The following is a 27,099-nucleotide window of genomic DNA, read 5'->3' on the forward strand; positions in this document are numbered from 1 at the left end:
AGTTGGCAGCAGAGGCTCCATGTATTACCTGAAGAAACATTTTGACTTCTGACCTTTCCACATTATTTCTCTCATCTTTACTGCTGGAGATCAGCTCACTGAGGATGTAAGCTACATTTTGCTATTTTAATTATCTTTAATTATTCATAAACAGACTAAAAACAAACCATCATTATCATTACTTCCTCATTTGTTTCACTCTCTACTAATTAAAACTATTCCAGCATGAAAACATTCAGGATGTTACACATCCCCAAAAGTAACATTTTACTATTTTATTAATATCATACATTATTACATTTAATATTCACATGTTAATGAAAATGTGTATTTCCACTCAGGGATTATTAAAGTATTTCTGATTCTGATAATTAAATCACTCTCAAAAAGCATTTAAAGCTGAATATATTTTTTACCATAGCTCAGCTTCACAATGCTGGAATATTGACTGCTGATATTAATATTCTTCTACTGTTTACAATATTACACTTAACTCTCTTTTTTTGCTCAAATGAACAGGATGAAAGTGTCTTTAATTGTCACTACTATCTATATATAATTATGTATATAATAATCTTCCATTCTTCACCTTCATTACCGCTTGATTTAACTCTCATCTTATTTTATCCATAGAGAACTTGACCATAAAAAAATGGCTGCACATCAATAAACCGTCACTAAACTTCAATAAAACTAAATACATCATATTTGGAGATTGTAAAAATGTAAAACACAAATTATGATGGATAATATTGAAATGAAAGGAATAAAGGTCATCACATTTTTATGAGTTAATATAGATGATGAAGTAAGCTGGACACTACATGTAAGTCATATAAAGAAAACAATAAAACAATGGTGTGCAATACTAAAGAGAATAAAATAAATACTTATGAATATTAACTATAATTATTGTACCCAACTTTAGTTGAAGCATACATTGTTCATTGCATAAAAGTCTGGGGACATACATATAAAACAATCACAAAACAATCATCATATTACGCAAGAGAGTAAAAAAGATAATTAATAAAATGGATTATAGAGACCCAAGAAATAATTCATAAAGTCACACATTTTAAAAGTAAATGATCTTGTATAAAAACAATTGTTCAAATGATGTATAAAGTAAATAATAATATGCTTCCAGAAGTGGTCCAGAAGATGTTTCAGATGTGAACCAGTAAATATGAACTAAGAGGGATTTATGTGTACTCAAAAGCAAAGGTATGAACACATGTAAAACAAATATGTACATCATATAAAGGAGTTCATCTATGCAATCATCTACAATTTGAAAAAAAAATGCAACTCTTCATTATTACATAAAACATATGAAACAATATTATGAATAAGTATAAAAGTAAATTATGGATATCTACACTTAAAATGTTTACTGTAAGTAACATATTTTATATACTGTTTATTCTCACCTTTTCAGTCAAAAATCTGTTCATTTTAAAGTACACAAATGTGTATAATAACTCATGTACTTGACTGAAATAAAAGCACTAATCTGAAATGTCTAATCTATAAATGTTAGATTCATAATAACATTATTGTACACACACAACAATGATGTCACACATGTTATATGTGCTGATGTTGTTAGAAAGTCAAAATGAAAGTCTGGACAGTTTATTTCAAATCCTGCAGTTTCATTTGCTGCTGCTGTTCTCACCAGCACACTTGTGTTTCTTACACTGCTACTTAGAAGACAATCTTTCACCACACACACTGCAACTCAACACTTTGTCTCCTGGGTGTCTTCTCATGTGTACTGTGAAAGATTGTCGGTGACGAAAGCTTTTGTTGCATCTTGAACAGGAGTATGGTTTTTCACCAGAGTGTGTTCTCATGTGTGTTTTTAAAAGGGTCTTTAGAGTAAAATCTTTACCGCAGATTGAACCCGGAAAAGGTTTTTCACCAGTGTGTGTTCTCATGTGTGCTTTTAAGGTTTGATTTGTTACAAAACTTTTACCACATTCTGAGCAGGAAAAAGTTTTTTCTCTAGTGTGTATTCTCATGTGTACTTTTAACCTTTGATTTATTACAAAACTTTTGCCACATTCTGAGCAGGAAAAAGGTTTTTCACCAGTATGTATTCTCATGTGTGTTTTCAAATTGTGCCAATGCGTAAAATCTTTACTGCAGATTGAACATGAAAAAGGTTTTTCTCCAGTGTGTGTTCTCATGTGTCTTTTCAAATTTTGTCTTTTAGTAAAATCTTTACTACAGATAAAACATGAAAAGGTTTTTCTCCAGTGTGTGTTCTCATGTGTCTTTTCAGACGACTTTGGTATTTAAAAGTTTTGTGACAGAGAGAAGATGTGAAGTGAGTGTTGTCAGTGTGACATGTCTTATCATCTTTAGAGTCTTCATCATCAGTGTCAGGAGAGTGTGACGTTGTGTCCTCACTATCTGATAGTGGAGCTAAGAGCTTGTCTGCTTGTGATCCTCCACAGTGGTCTCCATCAGCTTCTGTTGTCATGTGTTGTGTTGAGCTGCTGCTTGGAGGCTCCCCCCCTCCCCTCTCCTCACTTTCACCTTTCACCTCATCATCTTCACTCTTCACAGGGACACCAGTCACTGGCATCTTGGTGACATCAACCTCCTCCAGTCCTTCAAGATGCTCTCTCTGCTGACTGATGCTGTGCTCTTCCTCTTCCTCTTGAATGTGAGGGGTCAGTGGATCCACCTCTTCCTCTTTAAATCGGGGTGTCAGTGGGTCCTCCTCTTCCTTTTTAAAATGGGGCATCAGTAGGTATTTCTCTTCCTTCTTAATGTGGGAGGGCTGTGGCTCCTCCGTCCGCATCCTGAAGCTCCACTTCTGTTGCTCAGGGTGAAGATGTTCTTCACAGATGTCTGCAAGACAAACACACACCATGTCTGCTCAGTCACACAATGCATTCAGTACTTTTACATGCACTTAGGAAAAACAAGTTATCGTATGAAGTGTCTTGAAATCTCAGTGACGCACAAACACGCTGCTCTTTACAACATTATTTACAGGAATAGAAAAACAAACCAGGACGACAGGACTTTCTACTATGGATAGACGATATGGTTTAAAATGTATTTTACGATACATTATTTCATATACAATTAGTAATAAAACCATTTTAAAACAGGCTACATGTCAGGTTCAAACACTGATGACATCAATTAAACAAGACAAGATGCAAAGAATCAAACAGAGACATAATTCAATTTGGATTCAATTGAGGAGAAACGTGTCGACCTCTAACTTTTTACAGTGTCACCCACGCTCTGGCGAAAGATTGTACTCCCCCTTCTTTATTTTACTTTCTTCGACCACATGACCACAGCTACTTCGAGAGGGAAGTGTGTCGTAAACAGCGTTGCCTTTGGTTACGGAACAGTTCAAAAGAAAAGGTCGTAAATGAGTTCAAAAAGAGGTTCGTAAAACAGTTCAAAAAGAGGTTCGTAAAACAGTTGAAAAAGGAGGTTCAAAAAGAGGTCCACTGGAGGGGACACTGGTTCTGCTTCCTCTTTGCTTTTGTAGTACTTGGGTCAGACAATATCTTTATGTTTGATTATAATACATGAAAGAAAACAGGAACACCATCATCTTACTTTCCCCAACACAGTGGAGTTTTACGAGCCTTACTCTTGGTAGGTTTCAAAGACAGCTTTTGCTTCTCACCAGTCACTCAATGCAACACAAAGTTTTTGTGATAACTTAGAAACAATTATTCTGACACTACACAGGCTCCTAATTTAGTTGCTGAAATATGCAGTCAAATATTACATAATTTCCAGAATTATTTTGTCAAATAAATAAACCAGATATTAATAGTAAATAAACAAGTACATTAATAATAATCGTTTCGACAAAATAATACAATTAGAAAAGACACAATATGTTACTGCATATGTCAACTGCCAAATTAGGAGCTTTTGTAACCCGCTTTGAATTTTTTCTATCATCAATCATATATCAAATGATGTATCGTGACATATATTGTTATTAGGATATAGATTTGAGGTCATATCACTCATACCAAACATTGGTTTGCCGAGTCATTTTGTTTGGCCCACCAAATATATTTATTTTTTTATAATCTTCAGATGTGTGTGTATTAAGGGTGTAACGGTACGTGTATTTGTATTGAACCGTTTCGGTACGGGGGTTCTGGTTCGGAGGTGTATCGAACAAGTTTCCACACGGACATATTAAGTAGAGCACCACACGTTGTGTCAACAATGCACACTGAGGCACAACACACAGCATGCTAACAACGACCGGGCTACTACAAAGTGTAAAAGCCAGAGCTGGAAGACCCTCCTGCATCGTTAAGATCTCCCGTTTGGGAACACTTCGGCTTTGCAGTGCGATACAACAATGGGTAACATGGCTTCAACAAAGAGAAAGACGAACAAACACAGCTCCGATCGCATTCAAGCAGCTTCTACTCTGCGACTCAGGCAGGGCTAAAGCAATAACAAATGCTGTTGGTGTTTTTACAACAGCAGATTTAAGACCATAGTGCATTAAAAACTCGATTTTGACCCACTTCTATGGTGGAAGAACAATGAGCCCACATATCCTCTTACTGCCAAGTTAGCCAGGCACTACCTCACCATACCTGCTACCTCTGTGTCCAGCGAAAGGGTATTTTTCACAGCTGGGGATATTGTAACTGCAAGCAGGTCTGCTCTTTCTGCAGACAAGGTGGATAAACTGATTTTTCTGGCAGAAAACATGAAAATTGATTGAAAGTCACCAGGGTTAAAGGCTGGAGGGTGGGAAAAAGAAAAGTTAATATGAGGCTGAGTTGACTTGAAATTGTTTAATGCTGCACTTTTTGTATGTAGAAGAAAAGTTTTGTCATTTTATTTAATCTGAGCAACAACTTGAAGCAGTTTAATGTTGCACTTTATATGTGAGAATGTTGCACTTTATATGTAGAAAGGTGTCATGACGCGGAGTCGAACCCGCGTTACCTCAGCGGCTGGAGCTGCGTGTGCCTCTGCTGACAGTGAGCCAAGAGGCGCCTCTGCTGACAGCGCACCAAGAAGCGCCCTCGCTCGTGCTGAGGGCACCACGCCCACGCAGCAACGAGCCTACACGCTATCAATAATCAACACACCTGGACTTGATGAGAGGGAGCAGCATAAAGACCAGCAGACCCGAGGACCCTTTGCCAGAACGTCGCTAACCTTCCAGTAAGCATCACGTCTGACATTCCCTGTTTTCCCAGTGAATTTCTTGCCCTTGTTTTGCTCTCTCTCTCTGTTTTCCCCTGGTTCATGTCCTTTTGTATTTCCTCAGTGACTACGCTATCCTTCCTTATTTGTGCCTTGTCACTCAACTCGCATCCGGATTCCTGACTGCTCTCCTCGATCCACGATTCCTGACTGCTCTCCTCGATCCACGACCTCCCTGCTCGGACCCAGACCACGCTGCCCTGCTCTTGCCCATGACCTCTTGCATGTCCACGACCTGCCTCTTCGCCTTGCCCTCTTGGATTACGACGAAAGATACAACCAACATTTACAGACAACAACCCTTGGTAACATTTACATATTTAATATTACACATAGTGAAGTGAAGTGAATTATATTTATATAGCGCTTTTCTCTAGTGACTCAAAGCGCTTAACATAGTGAAACCCAATATTTAAGTTACAGTTAAACCAGTGTGGGTGGCACTGGGAGCAGGTGGGTACTCATTCACTTTGAGTAGCATACACACGCCACGCATTCATCAAAGGTTTTAAATAAACCTTGTAAACCGCAGTCCTGCCCTGGTTGTTGCCTCCTTCCCTTCTCTGGTACACAACAAAAGGTTTGGTTAAGAAACCAATTCTGAGCCTTATCTTATTTAGTTTTTATTGTGTGTGTATATATATATATATATATATATATATATATATATATATATATATATATATATATATATATATATATATATATATATATCTGCCTAGAGTCGGGACCCAGGGTGGTCTGTGCATCGGTTGGGGGCATCTCTGCGTTGCTGACCTGTCCCTGCTCGGGATGGTCTCCGGCTGGCCCCACTATGGATTGGACTCTCACTATTATGTTAGAAACTGGCTGGCCTGGGAACGCTTTGGGATCCCCCGGGAAGAGCTGTACGAAGCGGCTGGGGAAAAGAAAGGCTGGGCATCTCTTCTTAGGCTGCTGCCCCCGCAATCCGACCTCAGATAAGCAGAAGAAGATGGACGGATGGTTGGATGGATGGAAGGATGTGTAACACAACTTGATGTTTCCTGAAAACAGCGTCCAGTAGTTGATGTTGTCGCTCCTTCTCCTCTTTTGTTGAACAAAGTTCCTCCTTGTACTCTGCTATCGTTTTTTTTCTAACATCACACATTTTTCTTCAACAGCAGCAGTTAGTCGCTGATTCAGCAACACTCACATCATTTGTAATGTAGACATGTTCACACAATAAAAACACTTTACACTTACATTGGATCTCTGCTTTGATGTGTCGATCACTTCCGCCTCTCTTTGTTAGCAGCTAACAAGCTAAGCTAACCAGCAGGCTAGGCTAGCACGTCAAAGTGCACTCAGACTAATGTATCCGCATACAAACAATTAATAACGACGTTTACTCTGTTAAACGACACACATGTGCACATGTACGTTGTAATTAAGACCTAGAAACCATAATAACCAAAACAACGTCTTGTTTTGTTCTACCTCCTGTGTGACGTCATCGAGGTGTTCTCAACCGCAGAACAAATGTTGGCCAAATACGTGTTTCACTGGGACAATAGTGAGTGGTGCACACTTCCTTCAAACACGTGTTTCACTGGGACAATAGTGAGTGGTGCACACTTCCTTCGCCCGGCCACAGAAGACAAAAAAGAGTTGCTGGTGTAACAATAGGAAGAATATATTCCACTCCTCTCTTGTACACGCGGCTTATGAGGTAATATACATGATATATTTTCATATTATTTATCTTATTTACCTCATATGTTGTTCGAAGCTAACGTGCTAGCTTTAGCCCGCTAGCAGGCCTTTGTAGCAAATGCGAGCGTTTTTCTTGAGTGTATTTTATATGTTCTCTATGAGAATTATATTGACTTATTTAATACTTTAACTGTTTTTTGTTGTATATTACAGTCACGCTTAACATCATTAAATATTTGTTACTAGAAAGAAACGAACGTCTTGTAATTTAAGTCTGGAATAAGTCACATGGTATAATAATAATAATACATTTTATTTGGTATAGCGCTTTTCAGTGTACTCAAAGATGCTTTACAGGATGAAAAAATAATTACAAATATTATTATTATAATGACAGTAGAATATTATTGCAGTGGTCTATTTTGTGTTGGTGTCAACTTTATTAACAATAGATATAAATGATGTTTGCATGCACTTCTATTCCTTTGATAACATCCATCCATTTTCTACCGCTTGTCCCTATTTGGGGTTGCGAGGGGGGACAGGGGGTGTTGGAGCCTATCTCAGCTGCATTGGGTGGACATATCATGGAAATTAAATCAGCTGGTGTTTGTTATTACGAAAACACTATTTGCACAATTGTAAGTGATTAATGCTTATTCAGTCAGACTAAAATAAATATTTAATGAAATAAATGTTAAATATGAAAAATGGCTTTAATATACTGGCACACAAATTGAATATGCATCAATATTTTGTTTGTAATCAAATCATGAGGTACCCAAATATTCTAATATATATATATATATATATATATATATATATATATATATATATATATATATATATATATATATATTAGGGCTGGGCAACGATTAAACATTGTAATCGAAGTTAATCGCACTATTTCTCCGATTAATCGCGATTAACTGCATTGTATACACAAAGCCCAATAATGAATTCAAAAGTAGTGTGTAGTGCACCTTTATTGGAATATTCTCTCACATGAACAAAAGCGCCAAAACATTTGTTGTGCAAACAATTTAAATCAGTCCTTGTTAAACAGTAGCAGTTAAATAGCATATTTTATGAAAATCAACTCAAAAAATGTAAATACAAACATTTAAGGTAATTGCCACTGCCAGGGTATTTAAGTTATCCTGTTTGTTATGGAAAATAAATATAATCTACATACAAATCTCTGAGCCACAATCATAACATCTGAACAGGCAATTTCTGAGGTAACAGCAGAAACATTTTTTTAATCAGGGATCTTATGTTTAAAAAACTATATTATAGGTAGTGGGCTCTTTTAGGGAATGTTTGATCAAATTATCCGTAGTAGCAATATTAATAATGTTGTGTTTATTCTGCGTAGTGCACTTAAAATAATTATGACCATAGGACGGCGTGGCGCAGTGGCAGAGTGGCCGTGCGCAACCCGAGGGTCACTAGTTCAAATCCCACCTAGAACCAACCTCGTCACGTCCGTTGTGTCCTGAGCAAGGCACTTCACCCTTGCTCCTGATGGTTGCTGGTTGGCGCCTTGCATGGCAGCTCCCTCCATCAGTGTGTGAATGTGTGTGTGAATGGGTAAATGTGGAAGTAGTGTCAAAGCGCTTTGAGTACCTTGAAGGTAGAAAAGCGCTATACAAGTACAACCCATTTATTTATTTATTTATCATTTATCTAGGAATTGATATGATGCGAATTTTCCGATTGTTTGCTTGGTACTTTAATTAACTGAACGCATCATATACATGGTACTATATTGTGATGTTATGAGCCAGGGAAAAAAAGAACTACCCTACCCAGCATGCAACAGGACTGACGAGCATGCGCGGTAGCCCGGTATAGGTTGTGTGTCGCCATGACAGCATCTTGTATGTTGTGATATGCAGACTCTGAAAGCAAACGTTAAGAACTCAGCCAACACTCCTGGTCTGCATTATTCATAAATAGACAGACAACACATATACTCCGCTGCTTCACAGGCCGCTGGATGTAGCCGGCAAAGTATTCCCATGCTAGCTAGCCGGTCTAGCAAGCACGCCTCATTCAGTCCAAAACGGCCCGATCTATCCACATTCAGAATTGTCTGGCGGTCGTAAGTGATCCCGGAGTGACCACGCTGTAAGCCAGCCATGAAATTTGCAGAATTGTCCGGTATTTTTGCCAAATGTTCCATCTTTAGCAAGAGCTCCTCCACGCCGAAGCCCGTCCGGGCGTCGCCATCTTGTTAAGAAAAGGCGTTAACAAAATAAAAGCATGTAAACAACATACGCAAATGTGCGATCAAATAATTGTCGGCATTAATAGAGTGATGAATTAACTCGTAATTAACGCATTAATTTGCCCACTCCTAATAAATATATATATATATATATATATATATATATATATATATATATATATATATATATATATATATATATATATATATATATATTCTCACGCCAGCACATTTCTTGGCATGGTGTGAGTGAGGTTCAAGCAACATACTATCACACGGCCACACTCGCTGGCACTTGTTCCACGTGCTTCGCTGTACTTCTGTTTCTTGTCTGTTGGGCAAAAAATGTTGCTTTTGCAGAAGGAAAAACAAGGAGAGGATATTGTGCGTAAAAGTAAAGCCAACCGACCACAGCTCTGTAGTCCTGGTCACCGTTGACGTGAGGTGGGACTATTTTGGAGGTGCACGTCAAGGTTGGCTGGTAGGTTGGTAGTGGGAGGAGCCAGTTGGCGTCACTTGATGCTGCAGCACAATGACACTTTTATACGTGCAGACTGACTTCATGCAGTCATGACGGTATTAAAATCCCAGCAGGAGGTTTTCTATAAGTTGTTACTTTTTAATCAATAATTAATGTAAATGCAGAAAACAGGATCAATAACACAATTCATAATAATCAATAACTGATGATTATTCCATGTGTAGAAGAACATCACTACAAAGTGGTGTCAGTCCACTTGGAAAATATTATATTTGATAGACTAAAAAATATTTGACACATCTGAGCTGAAGTTTGTTTGTGTTGTCTTGCGGACGTCCAACAGATGAACGCTCGTCAAGAAGAACGTCCCCTTCAGCAGCAGGAGGATCCACAGCCCCCCCACATTAAAGAGGAAGAGGAGGAAGTGTGGATCAGTCAGGAGGGAGAGTGTCCTGTAGGGCAGGAGGAGGCTGATGTCAGCAAGTTTCCACTGACTGTTGTCTCTGTGAAGACTGAAGAGCATGAAGACAAACCACCTGAGTCCTCACAGCTTCATCACAGTCCAAGTAAGCACAACATCCACATATCATCTAATACAATGTTTGTGACACATGTTCATCCGGGGGACACATTTATCACTAAAGATGGAGATATATTTGCTTTTTAACACCACCATTTAAAAATGAATGCTCATCAATCATCAACAGTGTAATTGCTGGGGTGTAACCATGTGACCTAGAGGCCGTCCTCCTTACCTCACGTGGTCAAATGAAGGCAAACATTCAATATGGCTTCTGTTTATTTACCTTTAGCAGCACATATGTCAGCATATTTCAAAGGTTTAGTGGTGAAGATAAGAGCTGTATACCAAGTACCATTTTTTTTTAGTACTGGTTCCTAAAGGCCTACTGAAAGCCACTACTAGCCACCACGCAGTCTGATAGTTTATATATCAATGATGAAATATTAACATTGCAACACATGCCAATACGGCCTTTTTAGTTTACTAAATTGAAATTTTACATTTCCAGGGAGTTTCGTCTTGAAAACGTTGTGTTACGATGACGTGTACGCAAGACGTCACGGGTTTATAGGAAGTATGAGCGCTGCACACACACACAGCTAAAAGTCGTCTGCTTTAACGGCATAATTACACAGTATTTTGGAGATCTGTGTTGCTGAATCTTTTGCAATTTGTTCAATTAATATTGGAGAAGTCACAGTAGAAAGATGGAGTTGGGAAACTTTAGCCTTTAGCCACACAAACACACGGTGATTCCTTGTTTAAAATTCCCGGAGGTGAAACTTTCCTATGGATCAGAGCGCGGTCACGAGAACATGAATCACGACCACACGTCAACCAGCAGGTTTCGGTGAGATAATTGTGGTTAAAACGTCGCTTCTTACCGGAGAAAAGCTGAGCTTGTGCCATCCATAAAGCTGCCGTCAACTCCTCTGAGACACTGGCGTCAAGACACCCGTGGAGACACACCTCCGACTATCAGGTACTATTTAACTCACTAAAACAATAGCAACACAATAGAAAGATAAGGGATTTCCCAGAATTATCCTAGTAAATGTGTCTAAAAACATCAGAATCCGTCCCAATGCAATCGCGTTTTTTTTTTTTTCTAGTCCGTCGCTATCAATATCTTCAACCACAAATCTTTCATCCTCACTCAAATTAAAGGGGAAATTGTCGTTTTCTCCTGTCCGAATAGCACTTTTTGTTGGAGGCTCCCATTAAAATCAATGTGAATATGTGAGGAGCCCCCACACTTGTGACGTCATTGTCTGCGACTTCCGGTAGAGTCAGGGCTTTTCTCTTAGCACCGAAAGTTGCAAACTTTATCGTGGATGTTCTCTACTAAATCCTTTCAGCAAAAATATGGCAATATCGCGAAATGATGAAGTATGACACATAGAATGGACCTGCTATCCCCGTTTAAATAAGAACATCTCATTTCAGTAGGCCTTTAATTATGTGGTCCATGAGGACCGTGAAGATTCTGGACTAACGATACAACTATTTGTATTTTTAATTCCAGCTGACTGAGGTAACTATGACACGTTGTCACATTGAGTTCAGCTGCCGCTGCTACACATTACAATCAGCTTTGAATAATGACAAATAAGGAAGCAACAAAAGTGTGATGTGTGTGTTATTGAGAAGAAGATGACATAACTGCATTTCACCTTGCACTGCACACATAGTTGACTTCTTTAAGACTTCAACCTCTTCTGCAAATAGGAATGCTATTTAAAATGCCTCTTTTCCACTTTTTTATTTCCACAAATGACATGTAGTACCGACAAGAGTACTGATAAATACTGGTATCGATAAGGAATATTGATTAGGGTATCATATCCATAAATCTATAAATTTACATCCCTACTGAAGATACAAGCCAGATATTGGTCTCAAGATGGCGGCGCCCTGCTCGGCTGCGGCTGCAGAGGCTCTTGGTAGTAATAGAACATTTTGGCAATTCTACCAGTAATTTCTGTGAATTTCATGGCTGGCTTCCAGCGTGGACACTCCGTAGTAACGTAGGACCGCCAGACAATTTTGGATGTGGATGGATCGGGCAGTATTAGACCGAAAGATGCGTATACGTTGGACCTCCTCGCTATCCTGGGAATACTACGCCGGCTACATCCAGCGGCCTGTGAGGCAGCGGAGCCTAGTACCAGAGGGGACCGCAGACAGAGGAGACATAAGCGGTGTGATCAGAAACAGAAACGGAGATGCCGAGCGGGGCTAACAACAAAGCTAAAGGCTAATCCTCACAGAACGCCGCTTCCTTCCATCCTGCTCTCAAATGTCCGCTCACTGGAGAACAAACTGGACTACCTGAAGCTGGATTCATATGCAATACACTGCTGCTGGAATTGTAGGAATCAATAAAGTACTATCTATCTATCTATTTATCTATCTAGATGAGAGACTGCTGCGCCATATTTCTCACAGAAACGTGGCTGAAACCATTCGTCCCGGGCGAGGCAGTTAGCATCGAGGAGCTAACTATGTTTGGGTCGGATAGGAGCAGCACTCTCACTGGTAAATCCCGAGGCGGTGGTGTTTGTATATACATCAATAACAACTGGTGCAACAACGGGAAGAACGTCTCATGTCACTGCTCTCCCGATGTAGAAATATTAACTATAAAATGCAGGCCATTTTATTTACCTCGGGAATTCAGTGCTATGATCTTCACAACAGTGTACATTCCCCCCAGTGCTCACACCAAAGAAGCTTTGAATGCTTTGTGCTGCTCCATCAATGAACTGCAAACTACACATCCAGAGGAAGTTTTCATCGTTGCAGGGGATTTTAATCAAGCTTACATGAAAACAGTTTTCCCTCATTTCCATCAATATGTGAATTTTGCAACCAGGGATGGAAGCAAGCTGGACTTGGTTTATAGTAATATTAAACAGGCGTATAAAGCTGCACCACGCCCCCACCTGGGCTCCTCAGACCATCTATATGTGATGCTAATTCCTGCATACAAGCCCCTGCTGATCAGAAAGCAAGCTACAGTGAAGCAGGTGAGGACCTGGCCAGAGGGAGCAATGGAAGCATTACAAGACTGCTTCGGAACCACAGACTGGGACATGTTCAAGGCAGCCGTCACCGATAATCATAACACATGTGTGGAGGAGTATGCAAAGTCTGTGTCCGCATACATTCAGAAGTGCATGGAGGATGTCAGTGTGATCAGATTAGGGGCGGCATGGCCTAGTGGGTAGAGCGGCCGTGCCAGAAACCGGGGGGTTGCAGGTTCGCTTCCCACCTATTAACATCCAAATCGCTGCCGTTGTGTCCTTGGGCAGGACACTTCACCCTTGCCCGCGGTGCCGCTCACACTGGTGAATGAATGATGAATGAATGATTGGTGGTGGTAGGAGGGGCCGTAGGTGCAAATTGGCAGCCACGCTTCCGTTGGTCTACCCCAGGGCAGCTACAGATGTAGCTTACCACCACCAGGTGTGAATGAATGATGGCTTCCCACTTCTCTGTGAGCGCTTTGAGTATCTAACAATAGAAAAGCGCGATATAAATCGAATCCATTATTATTATTATTATTATTATTATTATCAAGAACATCCCCACACGGGCCAACGAGAAACTCTGGATGGATGAACAGTGAGGTACTGCGTGCAATGCTGAAGGCTCGGAACAAGGCGTTTAAGTCTAGCGACATGGTAGCAGTAAAAACAGCCAGAGCTAACCTGAACCGTGCCATTAAGGTTGCAAAGGTGCTCACAGTCAGAAAGTGCAGGACTTCTTCCAGAACCCCACGAACACTCGACAAATGTGGCAGGGCATACAGGTCATCACGGACTATAAAGCTGCCCCCCGTCCCTGTGACAACAGTATCAGCTTCCTAAATGACCTAAACAACTACTTTGAAAGGTTTGAGGCACTTAACACCCCTCCGGCGAGAACATCCATCACTCCGGCGAGAAAAAACACCCCTCGCTCTGATGAGCAGCCGCTCAACTTGGACACAGCGGATGTCCTGAAAACCCTGAGGAAAGTGAACCCCCGGACCTGATGACATTCCGGGCCAGGTGCTTCAGGGATGTGCAGACCAGTTGGCGGGGGTTCTCACAGACATCTTCAACATCTTGCAGGGAGGTGGTGAAACATCTGGTTGACTGGTGCAGAACCAACAACCTGGTCCTGAACGTCGACAAGACCAAGGAGGTCATCGTTGACTTCAGGAAGCACCGGTCCAGCCACACTTCACTCTTCATCAACGGCACAGCGGTGGAGATGGTAAGCAGCACCAAGTTCCTGGGGGTGCAGATTACTGACAATATAACCTTGTCCCTACACACCGGAGATCTTGTAAAAAGAGCTCAGCAGCGCATGCACTTTTTGCGTCGGATGTAAAGAGCACAGCTCCCTCCCCCCATTCTCACCACATTCTACAGAGGAACTATAGAGAGCCTGCTGACCAACAGCATCTCTGTCTGGACTGGAGCCTGCAATGGCTCAGACTGGAAGTCTCTCCAGAGAGTGGTGAGGACGACGGAAAAGATTATCAGGTACCTGAGGCAGAGCAACAGCCCCAGAGCATGATTGACCCCCCACCATGCTTAACAGTAGGGATGGTGTTCTTCTCTTTGTAAGCTTCATTTTTTTCTCCTCCAGACATAACGTTGATTCATAGGCCCAAAGAGTTCCAGTTTTGTCTCATCACTCCATAGAACAGTTTCCCAAAACATTTGGGGTTTGTCCAGATGATTTTTTGGCATACTGGAGTCTATTTTCCTTGTGCCTGGTAGTCAGAAGTGGGGTGCGCCTGGGAGTTTTGGCATGGAGGCCTTCATCTCGTAGTGCGCACCTTATTGTCTGGGACGAAACCTGCGTTCCCCCCTCTGCAATGTCCTGTTGTAGTTCCTCAGTTGTTACCCGGGGGTTTTTCACCACTGTACACACACAGCATCCTCTTTCTACCACGCCCAGGTAGTGTTTCCACTGTGCCTTTAGCTTTAAACTTGCCAATTATGCTCCCAACTGTGTCTCTTGGAATGTGTAATGTCTTTGCTATTTTCTTATATCCATATCCTTTCTTATGAAGAGAAATTACCTCCTCTCTTGACTTCTTTGACCACTCCCTGGACTTCACCATGTTGCAAATACACCATTGACTATCTACAAGAAGCTGAGCGTCAGTCTTTTTCAATCACTTTAATTGTTGCTCGTTATGGTTCTAATCACATCTACAGGTGTGTTCAACACCTGATTGAAAAGACCTTATTCAAATTCTGTTCTTAAGAGTTATGATCTGCAAGAGGTTGAATAATTTTGTCAATGAGATATTAAGAAAAATGTCCTTTTTTGGTATTTTGTAAAATACAGTGTTACGATTTGAGTTGCATTTGTCAATTTGAAACATCTTTATTTGATATGAGTATAAACAAAATACGGAATAAATGTCCAACTTGCTAAAACACCAAAATTGTGTGGCGGTTTAATAATTTGGATCACAACTGTATATCTGCACCTTATTGTTTTCTTTTTATCCTGCACTACCAAGAGATAATGCAACGAAATTGCGTTCTTATTTGTACTGTAAAGTTCAACTTTGAATGACAATAAAAAGGAAGTCTAAGTCTAAATATCTTATAAAAAATAAAATCATTTTTTTATTTGGATTTAGTTACTTCTCCGCTGTCCATCAATGTCTCAACACCTTTGAGAGATGATTTAATCTAGTTCATTTCTACTAATTAGCTATGTTTTGTTGATATCAAACATCAGAATCAAACATACTTTATTAATCCCTGAGGGGAAATAAACATTTTCAGCAGAATCCCATTCAAGGTCAGACAAACATTCCAGGGAGACAGAACAGGATCGCTGACGGGTCTGCCAACTTGCGGCGCCCCTTGCAAAAAAGGTGAGATACATACAGGTAAACAAGTGGGGGGAATGTGAGAAAAAATTTAAAATCGGTCTCAGCCTGGGCCCTTGGAGAGGGGGTCCAGACTGAGGCCAAGGGAAAAAAACAACTTATAGCCCTAGCATACATCCCTCTTTCATGTGTAAGAGGGAAACATCAAAGAAGACAAAGGACATTAAAAGAGCAGAGCTGATGCAACCAGACACTTTTCATACATACATGAATAAAAAGTAAAAGAAACAAATACACTGTGGTGGCTTTTGCGGTGTTCCACGCCATTGTCTGTTGGGGTGAAGGGAGCTTGGCCAGAGACGGGAGCAGACCCAACAAAGCAACCAAGAGAGCCGACTCCACCCTCGGCCGCCGACCAAGTCTCGGCCAGTGTCCAGTCCGCATGGATGAGTGAGGATACGTCCAAGGAGACCGAGGTGTCCGATACCTGCTCATTCAGCCAAGACACTGTGAAGCTTTTCCGTCCCGGCGCTCAGTGCTAGCTCCGCAGTCCTGTCTCTTCATCTGCATCTCCTCCAGTCTCTCCAAACGGATTCTGGTGTGGCAGAGACCCAGCAGCCGGTCTCCATGGCCACAAGGCTCTCGGGAGGCAGATCCAGAAGTCCAAAAAAAGCACCGCAGAAGTCACGAAAGTACCACCCCTTGTCACACAGTCCCAAAGGGTCCGGACCAAAAGGCATGAATATATATATATATATATATATATATATATATATATATATATATATATATATATATATATATATATATATATATATATATATATATATATATATATATATATATATATATATATATATATATATATATATATATATATATATATATATATATATATATATATATATATATATATATATATATATATATATATATATATATATATATATATATATATATATATGTATATATATATATATATATATATGTATATATATATGTATATATATATGTATATGTATATATATATGTATATGTATATATATATGTATATATATATGTATATGTATATATATATGTATATATATATATATATATATGTATATATATATATATATATATATATATATGTATATATATATATATATATATATGTATATGTATATATATATATATATATGTATATGTATATATATATATATATGTATATGTATATGTATATATATATATATATATATGTATATGTATATATATATATATATGCATATGCATATGTATATAAACACATGAAAAGAAGATGGAAACACTAAAGGATGACACAAGAGCACAGAGCTCCTGCCAACAGCAGCCACTACAGGGTCGCCATCTTGGGGGGGGAATTGCAGCATACAAGCTACAACAACACAGAAATCGTAAAAGTTTCCTAAAGGAAAATGTTCATATTTAAATAAGTAGAGTAAATAAATCATAAACAGGATTTTACAGTTTAAATGCAAATGTTGATGCTCCTCTTAGACACTGTTCTTTGTTCTCTTTCGGGTGTACAAGCAGCTGTCTTGTTTGTATGTAAGTGTTTTACTGCTGTGTTTATTTTTTTCATGAGTTTTTGTATTGCTTCCCTGATGTACCGTATGGTTTTGACATCTTGAATGTCAACGTGGGGACTGATGAGATCCTCAGAGACATTATCAGAATATATGCAGGACAAAGTGTCATGTGACTGGTAAATCTGGACTTTTCTAAAGCATTTGTTCGTCTAACTTGTGTATTGAAGAACATTTCCCTGAGCAGCAAGAGCGGACCTCAAGGATGGAGCAGAATCAGTCACAACCCCTTGTATTAAAAAGGAAATGGAGGTTCTGCAGTACCCCAAGATTAAAGAGGAAGAGGATTCAAAGCAACCCCACATTAAAGGGAAGGAGGAGCCAGATAGCTCTCACATTAAGGAGACAAATGAATCACAGCCCTCCCTTACCTTACAGAGAAAGAGGAGTCACAGCTCCGCTCACAATAAAGAGGAAGAGTAGGACTCACTGACTTTTTGCTGCGTCAACACAGAAAAAGGTTAAGTGAAATAACTTAGATGTTAACTATCGGTCAATAATGCTTGTCTTTCTCTCAGACAGACAGGGCTTTACTGTCCGTAACACACACGCACGCACGCACGCACACATCGCAAAATGAGCTAACGTTACGCTAAAAGCTAATCAGCCTTCACCTCAAGGACTGTGAGCGAGCTGAGCTACCGCCTATACCTCCAGATCGTCAACGGGCTCATAGTGACGTTACAAGTAGTTGACTGGGAGGTGTTTATTATGATATGGGGATCGTCCGCTGCATTATGCTCACCTGCTGAACACCTTTCTGCTAACATGCACCGTCTCTCCTCTCTGCCTGCCTCTGCCGTGAGCCCTGATTCCATGCACTCTGAATACGCACTGCTGATTGGCTCTTACCGCTTTGCCTGTAACCAATCAGATGGTTGTGTGGGTGGGACAATGCTGGGGGCTGCAGAGACATAGTGACAGAGACAGAGGCAGTACGAAGCGTACCAGCTTGTTAAGACTTTAGTTTAGCACAAAATGATAATATCAATACGTCTAATGAAGTCAAATACAAATAAGGCAACAAGAGAAGTATCCTACACTTCTCTTTTGTAAAGTAAATGTGAACATGCGATACGGGCATCTACATCGACTATATGATTTGCCTGAGAAGCCAGACAGGACAAAAAAACAAAAAATGTTTTTTTTTTTTTAAAACTTTAGTTTAGGCGGTGGGTAATGTGTTGATGTTGTTAAGGTGGCCTGGCAGTATAGCTCGGTTGGTAGAGCGGCCATGCCAGCAACTTGAGGGTTCCAGGTTCAATCCCAGCTTCTGCCATCTGAGCCATTGTGTCCTTGGGCAAGACACTTTACCCACCTGCTTCCAGTGCCACCCACATTGGTTTAAATGTACACTTCCACGTGATGTAGAACAGTAGTACCACATTTTAAACATACACACACATCTAAAGAATATAAAAATAAATATATTTGGTGGGCCAAACAAAATGACTCGGGGAAACAATGTTTGGTATGGGCCATATGACTTAAAATCTATATCTTAATAACAATATATGTCACGATATATCATTTGGTATATGATTGCTAATAGAAGAATTTCAAAATGGGTTACAAAGGCTCCTAATTTGGCAGCTGACATATGCAGTAACATATTGTGTCATTTCTAATTGTATTAATTTGGCGAAACAATTATTATTAATGTACTTGTTTATTTACTGTTAATATCTGGTTGCTTTATTTGAGAAAATAATACTGGAAATGATGAAATATTTTACTGCATATTTCATCAACTAAATTAGGAGCCTGTGTAGCCTGTTTTAAAACGGTTCTATTAATAATTCTATAAGAAATAATATATGACAGAATCAATTTTAAACCATCAACCGTCTATCCATTGTAGAAAGTCCTGTTGTGCTGGTTTGTTTTTCCTTCCTGTGAATAATGTTGTAAAGAGCAGCGTGTTTGTGCGTCACTGAGATTTCAAGACAGTTCATACGATAACTTGTTTTTCCTAAGTGCATGTAAAAGTACTGAATGCATTGTGTGACTGAGCACAGATGGATGTTTCTAAAACGTGTTTGTCTTCTTGTGGCCTGCAGACGTCTGTGAAGAACATCTTCTCCCTGAGCAACAGAAGTGGAGCTTCAGGATGGAGCCACAGCCCTCCCACATTAAAAAGGAAAAGAAACACCCACTGATCCCCCATTTTAAAGCGGAAGAGGATGACCCACTGACCACTCACATCAAAGAGGAAGAGGAGGACTCATTGACCCCCAATTTTAAAAAGGAAGAGGAGAAGCCACTAATAACCCATTTTAAAGAGGAAGAGGGGGACCCACTGACACCCCATTTTAAAAAGGAAGCGGTGGATCCACTGAGCCCTCACATTAGAGAGGAAGAGGAGGAAGAGGGCATCAGTGAGCCTAAATGGTTGGAGGAGTTCCCAGTGACTGGTGTCCCTGTGAAGAGTGAAGATGATGAGGTGAAAGGTGAAAGTGAGGAGAGGGGAGGGGGGGAGCCTCCAAGCAGCAGCTCAACACAACACATGACAACAGAAGCTGATGGAGACCACTGTGGAGGATCACAAGCAGACAAGCTCTTAGCTCCACTATCAGATAGTGAGGACACAACGTCACACTCTCCTGACACTGATGATGAAGACTCTAAAGATGATAAGACATGTCACACTGACAACACTCACTTCACATCTTCTCACTCTCACAAAACTTTTAAATACCATTGTCGTCTGAAAACACACATGAGAATACACACTGGAGAAAAACTTTTTTCATGTTCAAACTGCGGTAAACATTTTACTCAGAGGCCAGATTTAAAAGTACACATGAGAACACACACTGGAGAAAAACCTTTTTCATGTTCTATCAGTGGTAAAGATTTTACTCAGAGGCCACATTTGAAAGTACACGTGAGAACACACACTGGAGAAAAACCTTTTACATGTTCAGTATGTTGTAAAAGTTTTTTACAAAGTCAGCATTTGAAAAGACACATGAGAAGACACCCAGGAGAGAAAGTGTTGAGTTGCAGTGTGTGTGGTGAAAGATTGTCTTCTAAGTACCAGTGTAAGAAACACAAGTGTGCTGGTGAGAACAGCAGCAGCAAATGAAACTGCAGGATTTGAAATAAACTGTCAAGACTTTAACTTTGACCTTCTAAAAACATCAGCACATAGTTTCTAAGATTTATAGATGAGGTATTTTAGATTATTGCCTTTTTTCAGTCAAGTACTACACATGACAAGTGTTTTTTAAAGTTGTTCATGATTTATCCCCCTTTTTTAGAATTCCTCAAACATTATCAATTTCAGAAAACATGGGAACGTTTGGAATGTTTGGGAAAAGTTAATTATGTACATCATCCCACAGAGCTTTACTGTACATCCATCCATTTGTTCTACCACTTGTCTCTTTCATTTCGTATGTATAGCATTTAATCACATACTTGTCCGCCAAAGGGTGTTGCGTTTTGGAGGAACTCCTTCTGTCAGAGTGCTGTTCACACTTCTTTTACTGCGGAAATCTACTCACAAAAACAATCCAAACAGTAGGTAACAAAAAACGATGGTGCGAAAAAGAGAAGACTAAATGTGCATTTTGGAAAAAATAACAAAAGCTACTTCTATACACAAATAAAGTCAACTTGGTTTGGAGTTACAAGACGTGCACACTACAAAACAACACCAAGATGGATGGCACTGGGAATGGCCAAGGTAGCAAAATACTCAAAGCATGGAATCAACTGGCGTGTAGTGGAATCGCCGAGTGCCATCCAGCTGTCAAGGTGCTGCTTAAGTAGCACCAGGGTCAATTGGAAGCAGCTGTGCACGTCCCACAACTCCGCCCACAAAGGCAACACAGGAACTCTAGGAGGAAGGAGAAATGTAAGAACAAGGTCAACTGCACCAAAAGACGAAAACTGACTGTTGGAGCCAAATTTCCTTATTTGCTTGTATTGTTTTTATTTTGCTTTCTCTGATTGATAGCTGGCTTCAGTTCATGCTGAATTTCCCTTTCTGCAGATTGCTCCGCCCACTTCCTGTTGAGAACCAGGAAGTGTTGACAGGGTTGGGACTGTTGCTATGGTGTGGTTGCCATGGTAGCCTCCTTTAATTGTGTTCAGCTGGGAACACTGGGGGGTGATTGCATGGAGGACAAACAGTTTTGGAGCGTGTGGTGTGGTGTGTGGTCAGGTCTCACTGCTGTGACAATGTGCCATTCAAGGTCAGCATACATAATGTTCTAGAACCTACTTTTCATTTCATTTTGATAGCTTGGAATAAAGGGATTGTCATATCCAAACACATTTCTACAGTACTGGACATTCAATCATCAAACTGGTCAACACAGTATCAGTATCAGTATCAGTATCAGCCCAAAGATAAGTGCTGTACAATGAGAATAAAATGCCTCATAGCCGATTATACAAATGTGATCAATTCATCTAGATGCTGTCCTGCCACAGTGAATAGGTTTCCCTGTGAAAGGGCAAAGTCCTTGCAGGGTCTTTTGTCCTAATGACTGTCTGGATAAAGTGAGGAGACTATAATATAGGAAAACAATTTATTTTTACAAATAAACTAGAATAAATAACACATTTTTACAGGAAGCTAAATTGGACAGAACACCTGCATCATCTTCTCAACAACACCCACATTCTTACAAACAACATATTTAAGAATGGTGGCGTTAAATACAAAGTGCATTCAGATACAAACAATTATTTTTGATGTTTACTCTATTAAAGGACATATATGTGCACATGTATGCACTGATTAAAATATTTTCACACAGCAAAGTGTGAATACATGTTATAAAGTGTGGGGTTGAGTTATAATTGATATAATACAATTAGGTATGGCAAATGCATTTTGTTTACTTGCCAACTATTCAAATTATATTTAATATACATATTTATATAATGTCATGTAATATGAATTCAACACTTCTTATGTTAACATATGAGTTTATTTGCTAACCAGTTCTACTTCTGAGTATTTATTTTATTTTCTTATTGAACAATTCAACACACATAAACAATGTTTAGACACATTAAGGTACTTTCAATACAATATGAGTGTCAGGCCTTGACATGGATTGAGTGTGCTCCTTCGACGCAGCGGGATTACAGGACGAGCCAGGCGTGAATTCAGGTACATGTTTTTATTTAAACACTCTAATCAAAAATAATCAAACTAAGGGCGCTCACAAAGAGGAAGAAACTTGGCTAAACAGTACAAACGTGAAACAAAAACACCTGCTCAAGGGCATGAAAGAAAATTTAACTATAAACTTAAACAGCACGATGGCAAGACTAAAGACATGAAACAAAAGAGTGCACTGTGGCATAAATATATAAACTTACTCGGCATGGAACTGTGGACAGGGCGTAAAGGTTTGGACAGCATGGGTAGGGTGCGTGTGAGTGTGAAGATCCCAGGACGAAGACAAGAAAAAGAGTGACTTAAATAGCTGTGACTATTAGTGAAAACAGGTGTGAGGCTGAGAACAGGGATGTGACAGGTGAAAACTCATGAGGTTGGCATGGAAACAAACAAAACCAGGAAGTGCAAAACGTGACTGATTGTCCAAAATCAAAAACATAACATGACAAAACAAAACATGATCCATAGGTGTGACAATGAGTCAATGTTTTATCAATATTTTACACAGCAATATAAAAAAAAACATCACCATCCATCCATCCATCCATCTTCTTCCGCTTATCCGAGGTCGGGTCGCGGGGGCAACAGCCTAAGCAGGGAAACCCAGACTTCCCTTTCCCCAGCCACTTCGTCTAGCTCTTCCCGGGGGATCCCGAGGCGTTCCCAGGCCAGCCGAGAGACATAGTCTTCCCAACGTGTCCTGGGTCTTCCCCTTGGCCTCCTACCGGTTGGACGTGCCCTAAACACATCCCTAGGGAGGCGTTCGGGTGGCATCCTGACCAGATGCCCGAACCACCTCATCTGGCTCCTCTCCATGTGGAGGAGCAGCGGCTTTACTTTGAGTTCCTCCCAGATGGCAGATCTTCTCACCCTATCTCTAAGGGAGAGACCCGCCACACGGCGGAGGAAACTCCTTTCGGCCGCTTGTACCCGTGATCTTATCCTTTTGGTCATGACCCAAAGCTCATGACCATAGGTGAGGATGGGAATGTAGATCGACCGGTAAATTGAGAGCTTTGCCTTCCGGCTCAGCTCCTTCTTCACCACAACGGATCGATACAACGTCCGCATTACTGAAGACGCCGCACCGATCCGCCTGTCGATCTCACGATCCACTCTTCCCTCACTCGTGAACAAGACTCCTAGGTACTTGAACTCCTCCACTTGGGGCAGGGTCTCCTCCCCAACCCGGAGATGGAACTCCACCCTTTTCCGGGCGAGGACCATGGACTCGGACTTGGAGGTGCTGATTCTCATTCCGGTCACTTCACACTCGGCTGCAAACCGATCCAGTGAGAGCTGAAGATCCCGGTCAGATGAAGCCATCAGGACCACATCATCTGCAAAAAGCAGAGACCTAATCCTGTGTTCACCAAACAGGAACCCCTCAGCGCCTTGACTGCACCTACAAATTATGTCCATAAAAGTTATGAATGAACAGAATCGGTGACAAAGGACAGCCTTGGCGGAGTCCAACCCTCACTGGAAATGTGTTCGACTTACTGCCGGCAATGCGGACCAAGCTCTGACACTGATCGCACAGGGAACGGACCGCCACAATCAGACAGTCCGATACCCCATACTCTCTGAGCACTCCCCACAGGACTTCCCGAGGGACACGGTCCAATGCCTTCTCCAAGTCCACAAAGCACATGTAGACTGGTTGGGTAAACTCCCATGCACCCTCAAGAACCCTGCCGAGAGTATAGAGCTGGTCCACAGTTCCACGACCAGGACAAAAACCACACTGTTCCTCCTGAATCCGAGGTTCGACTATCCGGCGAAGCCTCCTCTCCAGTACACCAGAATAAACCTTACCGGGAAGGCTGAGGAGTGTGATCCCACGATAGTTGGAACACACCCTCCGGTCCCCTTTCTTAAAGAGAGGGACCACCACCCCGGTCTGCCAATCCAGAGGTACCGCCCCCGATGTCGACGTGATACTGCAGAGTCTTGTCAACCAAGACAGCCCCACAGCATCCAGAGCCTTAAGGAACTCCGGGCGGATCTCGTCCACCCCTGGGGCCTTGCCACCAAGGAGCTTTTTAACTACCTCAGCCCCAGAAATATGAGAGTCCACCACAGATTCCCCAGGCACTGCTTCCTCATAGGAAGACGTGTTGGTGGGATTGAGGAGGTCTTCGAAGTATTCCTTCCACCTATCCACAACATCCGCAGTCGAGGTCAGCAGAACACCATCCGCACCATACCCGGTGTTGATAGTGCACTGCTTCCCCTTCCTGAGGCGGCGGACGGTGGTCCAGAATCGCTTCGAAGCCGTCCGGAAGTCGTTTTCCATGGCTTCCCCGAACTCCTCCCATGTCCGAGTTTTTGCCTCCGCTTCCGCTGAAGCTGCACACCGCTTGGCCTGTCGGTACTTGTCCACTGCCTCCGGAGTCCTATGAGCCAAAAAAACCCGATAGGACTCCTTCTTCAGCTTGAGGGCATCCCTCACCGCTGGTGTCCACCAAGGGGTTTTAGGATTACCGCCCCGACAGGCACCAACAACCTTGCAGCCACAGCTCTGATCTGCCGCCTCGACAATAGAGGTGCGGAACATGGTCCACTCGGACTCAATGTCCAGCACCTCCCTCGTGACATGTTCAAAGTTCTTCCGGAGGTGGGGATTGAAACTTTGTCTGACAGGAGACTCTGCCAGACGTTCCCAGCAGACCCTCACAATGCGTTTGGGCCTCCCATGTCTGTCCGGCATCCTCCCCCACCATCGCAGCCAACTCACCACCAGGTGGTGATCGGTAGAAAGCTCCGCCCCTCTCTTCACCCGAGTGTCCAAAACATATTATTGTACATGTTATACTGTACAATTGAATAAATCAGAAACTGATGACATAGCGCTGTATTTTACTTCTTTATCTTTTTTTCAACCAAAAATGCTTTGCTCTGATTTACTTGAATTAAAAAAATGTTCCCAGGGGGTACATCACTGAAAAAAGGTTGAGAACCACTGTTGTAGTAATTTGCTCCCTGGCCCCCAAAGTCCTAGTGGCAGGTGCTAACCACCGACAGGCAATCAGCCTAATTCTTACCTGTATGATAAGGCTATGGAACGCCTCTACCTTGGAAGTCTGGTGTTTACTCGACAGCATGGCGATATCTTTCAGCAGGGACTTGTTGTTGACAACCTCCTCCAGTTTCACTGCTGAGCGTGAGACTAAACATACATTTAAAATAGAACAATGTTTATACAAAATGTTCCAGTCAACTTGAAAACTGGTTATCTATTCACAAGTTTATCTGAATTTTTTGACTTTCAAAAGATCCATCCATCCATTTTGCTACCGCTTATTCCCTTTGGGTTTGCGGGGGGAGCTGGTGCCTACCTCAGCTACAATCGGGCGGAAGGCGGCGTACAGCCTGTACAAGTCGCCACCTCAACGCAGGGCACTTTCAAAAGATGTGCAGTAAAATATTGCTATTCCCTCACTGCTTTCGGGCAACTTATTTGCCTACTTACTTGGTTTGAGACATTTCTTTTGCATACTTCTACCGTGCAGTTGTCCAAGAGCACAAATTGGGAAGAGGTGGCCATGGTCCTTGTGGATGTTCTGAATGTGACTTCCACTAGGCAACCAGAGGTTCCCCCTCTCCAGGCGGTGTAGACGCTGCTGCCCATACGTGACCACTCCCATGCTGTTCAGCACTTGCAATACCTTGCCAGAAGATCCGCCAGCCAAGAGAATGCCAGCAGATAGCAGGATGTTGCCCGCGGCATAAGGGCCAATGTTTGGCTGGCTGCTCCACCTACTCCTCCGGTCACATGATGTACATTGTATGGTCATGTTTGGCTGGCTGCTCCACCTACTCCTCCGGTCACATGATGTACATTGTATGGTCATGATCAGCTGTGTACCGTTCCAATCCCAAGAAGGGCTTATGTCCTGGCTGCCACAGGCTGGACAGTGACACCACTTGACGAGACTCTGGAGGCACGACTCAAAGATGATGTACTTCGGTACCTTGTGGGCGCCCTCTTCCCGCATCTTGGGAGTACGTGTGGGATCTGGCGGCCCGTCAGATTGACACGGATCCGACGTCGATGACCCACTCGGCACGTAGCTGACATCGGAAGAACCACTATCAGAAGGACTTGATGCTGGTCCTTCATCAAACAATGCAGGAGGTGGTCGTAGCTTGGCTTGCATTCCAGACACACCTGGAGATGCTATGTTGGGCTGCATCTCGGGGCTGCTGCACTTGACGATGGGACTTCACTAACCCTGGCTGGCCCAGCTCTAACCCTCTCGAGGATCTCTGGGGTCACCTGCTGTCCTAGCAATAAAATAAAACACAAGTTGTTTTATATAATCTGTTAAATTTGAACTAGGATCACATACTAATTA

General features: G+C 41.5%; 2 protein-coding genes and 1 long non-coding RNA gene across 3 annotated transcripts in view; 1 reads left to right on the plus strand and 2 right to left on the minus strand.

The window, feature by feature from the left end:
• Positions 1 to 767: 767 nt before the first annotated feature.
• Positions 768 to 6,780, minus strand: LOC133546886 (uncharacterized). The gene is made up of 2 exons (XR_009805281.1): positions 6,457 to 6,780; positions 768 to 2,865 (listed from the first exon to the last, which is right to left on the minus strand). It is a non-coding gene; the product is annotated as an uncharacterized LOC133546886 (long non-coding RNA).
• Positions 6,781 to 14,322: 7,542 nt separating this feature from the next.
• On the plus strand, positions 14,323 to 21,885 carry LOC133546881 (zinc finger protein 25-like). Its single transcript, XM_061892734.1, has 2 exons — positions 14,323 to 14,406; positions 19,656 to 21,885. The coding sequence occupies exon 2, from the start codon at positions 19,706 to 19,708 to the stop codon at positions 20,681 to 20,683; it is 978 nt and encodes a 325-aa protein (XP_061748718.1). The 5' UTR covers positions 14,323 to 14,406; positions 19,656 to 19,705; the 3' UTR covers positions 20,684 to 21,885.
• A 3,563-nt stretch (positions 21,886 to 25,448) lies between these two features.
• Positions 25,449 to 27,099, minus strand: part of LOC133546865 (zinc finger protein OZF-like) — a 109,770-nt gene continuing 108,119 nt past the window's right edge. Inside the window, exons 4-5 of the mRNA XM_061892710.1 lie at positions 26,558 to 27,028; positions 25,449 to 26,500 (exon numbers count right to left, since the gene is read on the minus strand). Coding sequence (XP_061748694.1) covers positions 26,922 to 27,028 — 107 coding nt within the window. The 3' untranslated portion in view covers positions 25,449 to 26,500; positions 26,558 to 26,921. The remainder of the gene's footprint in view (positions 26,501 to 26,557; positions 27,029 to 27,099) is intronic.

The sequence above is a fragment of the Nerophis ophidion genome, unplaced genomic scaffold (genome assembly GCF_033978795.1).
Source record: "Nerophis ophidion isolate RoL-2023_Sa unplaced genomic scaffold, RoL_Noph_v1.0 HiC_scaffold_46, whole genome shotgun sequence".
Taxonomy (NCBI): Eukaryota; Metazoa; Chordata; class Actinopteri; order Syngnathiformes; family Syngnathidae; genus Nerophis; species Nerophis ophidion.

What these genes read in the sequence shown, in the direction of transcription:
- LOC133546881 (XM_061892734.1), top strand. Translation starts at nt 19,706, where the DNA reads ATGGAGCCACAGCCCTCCCACATTAAAAAGGAAAAGAAACACCCACTG.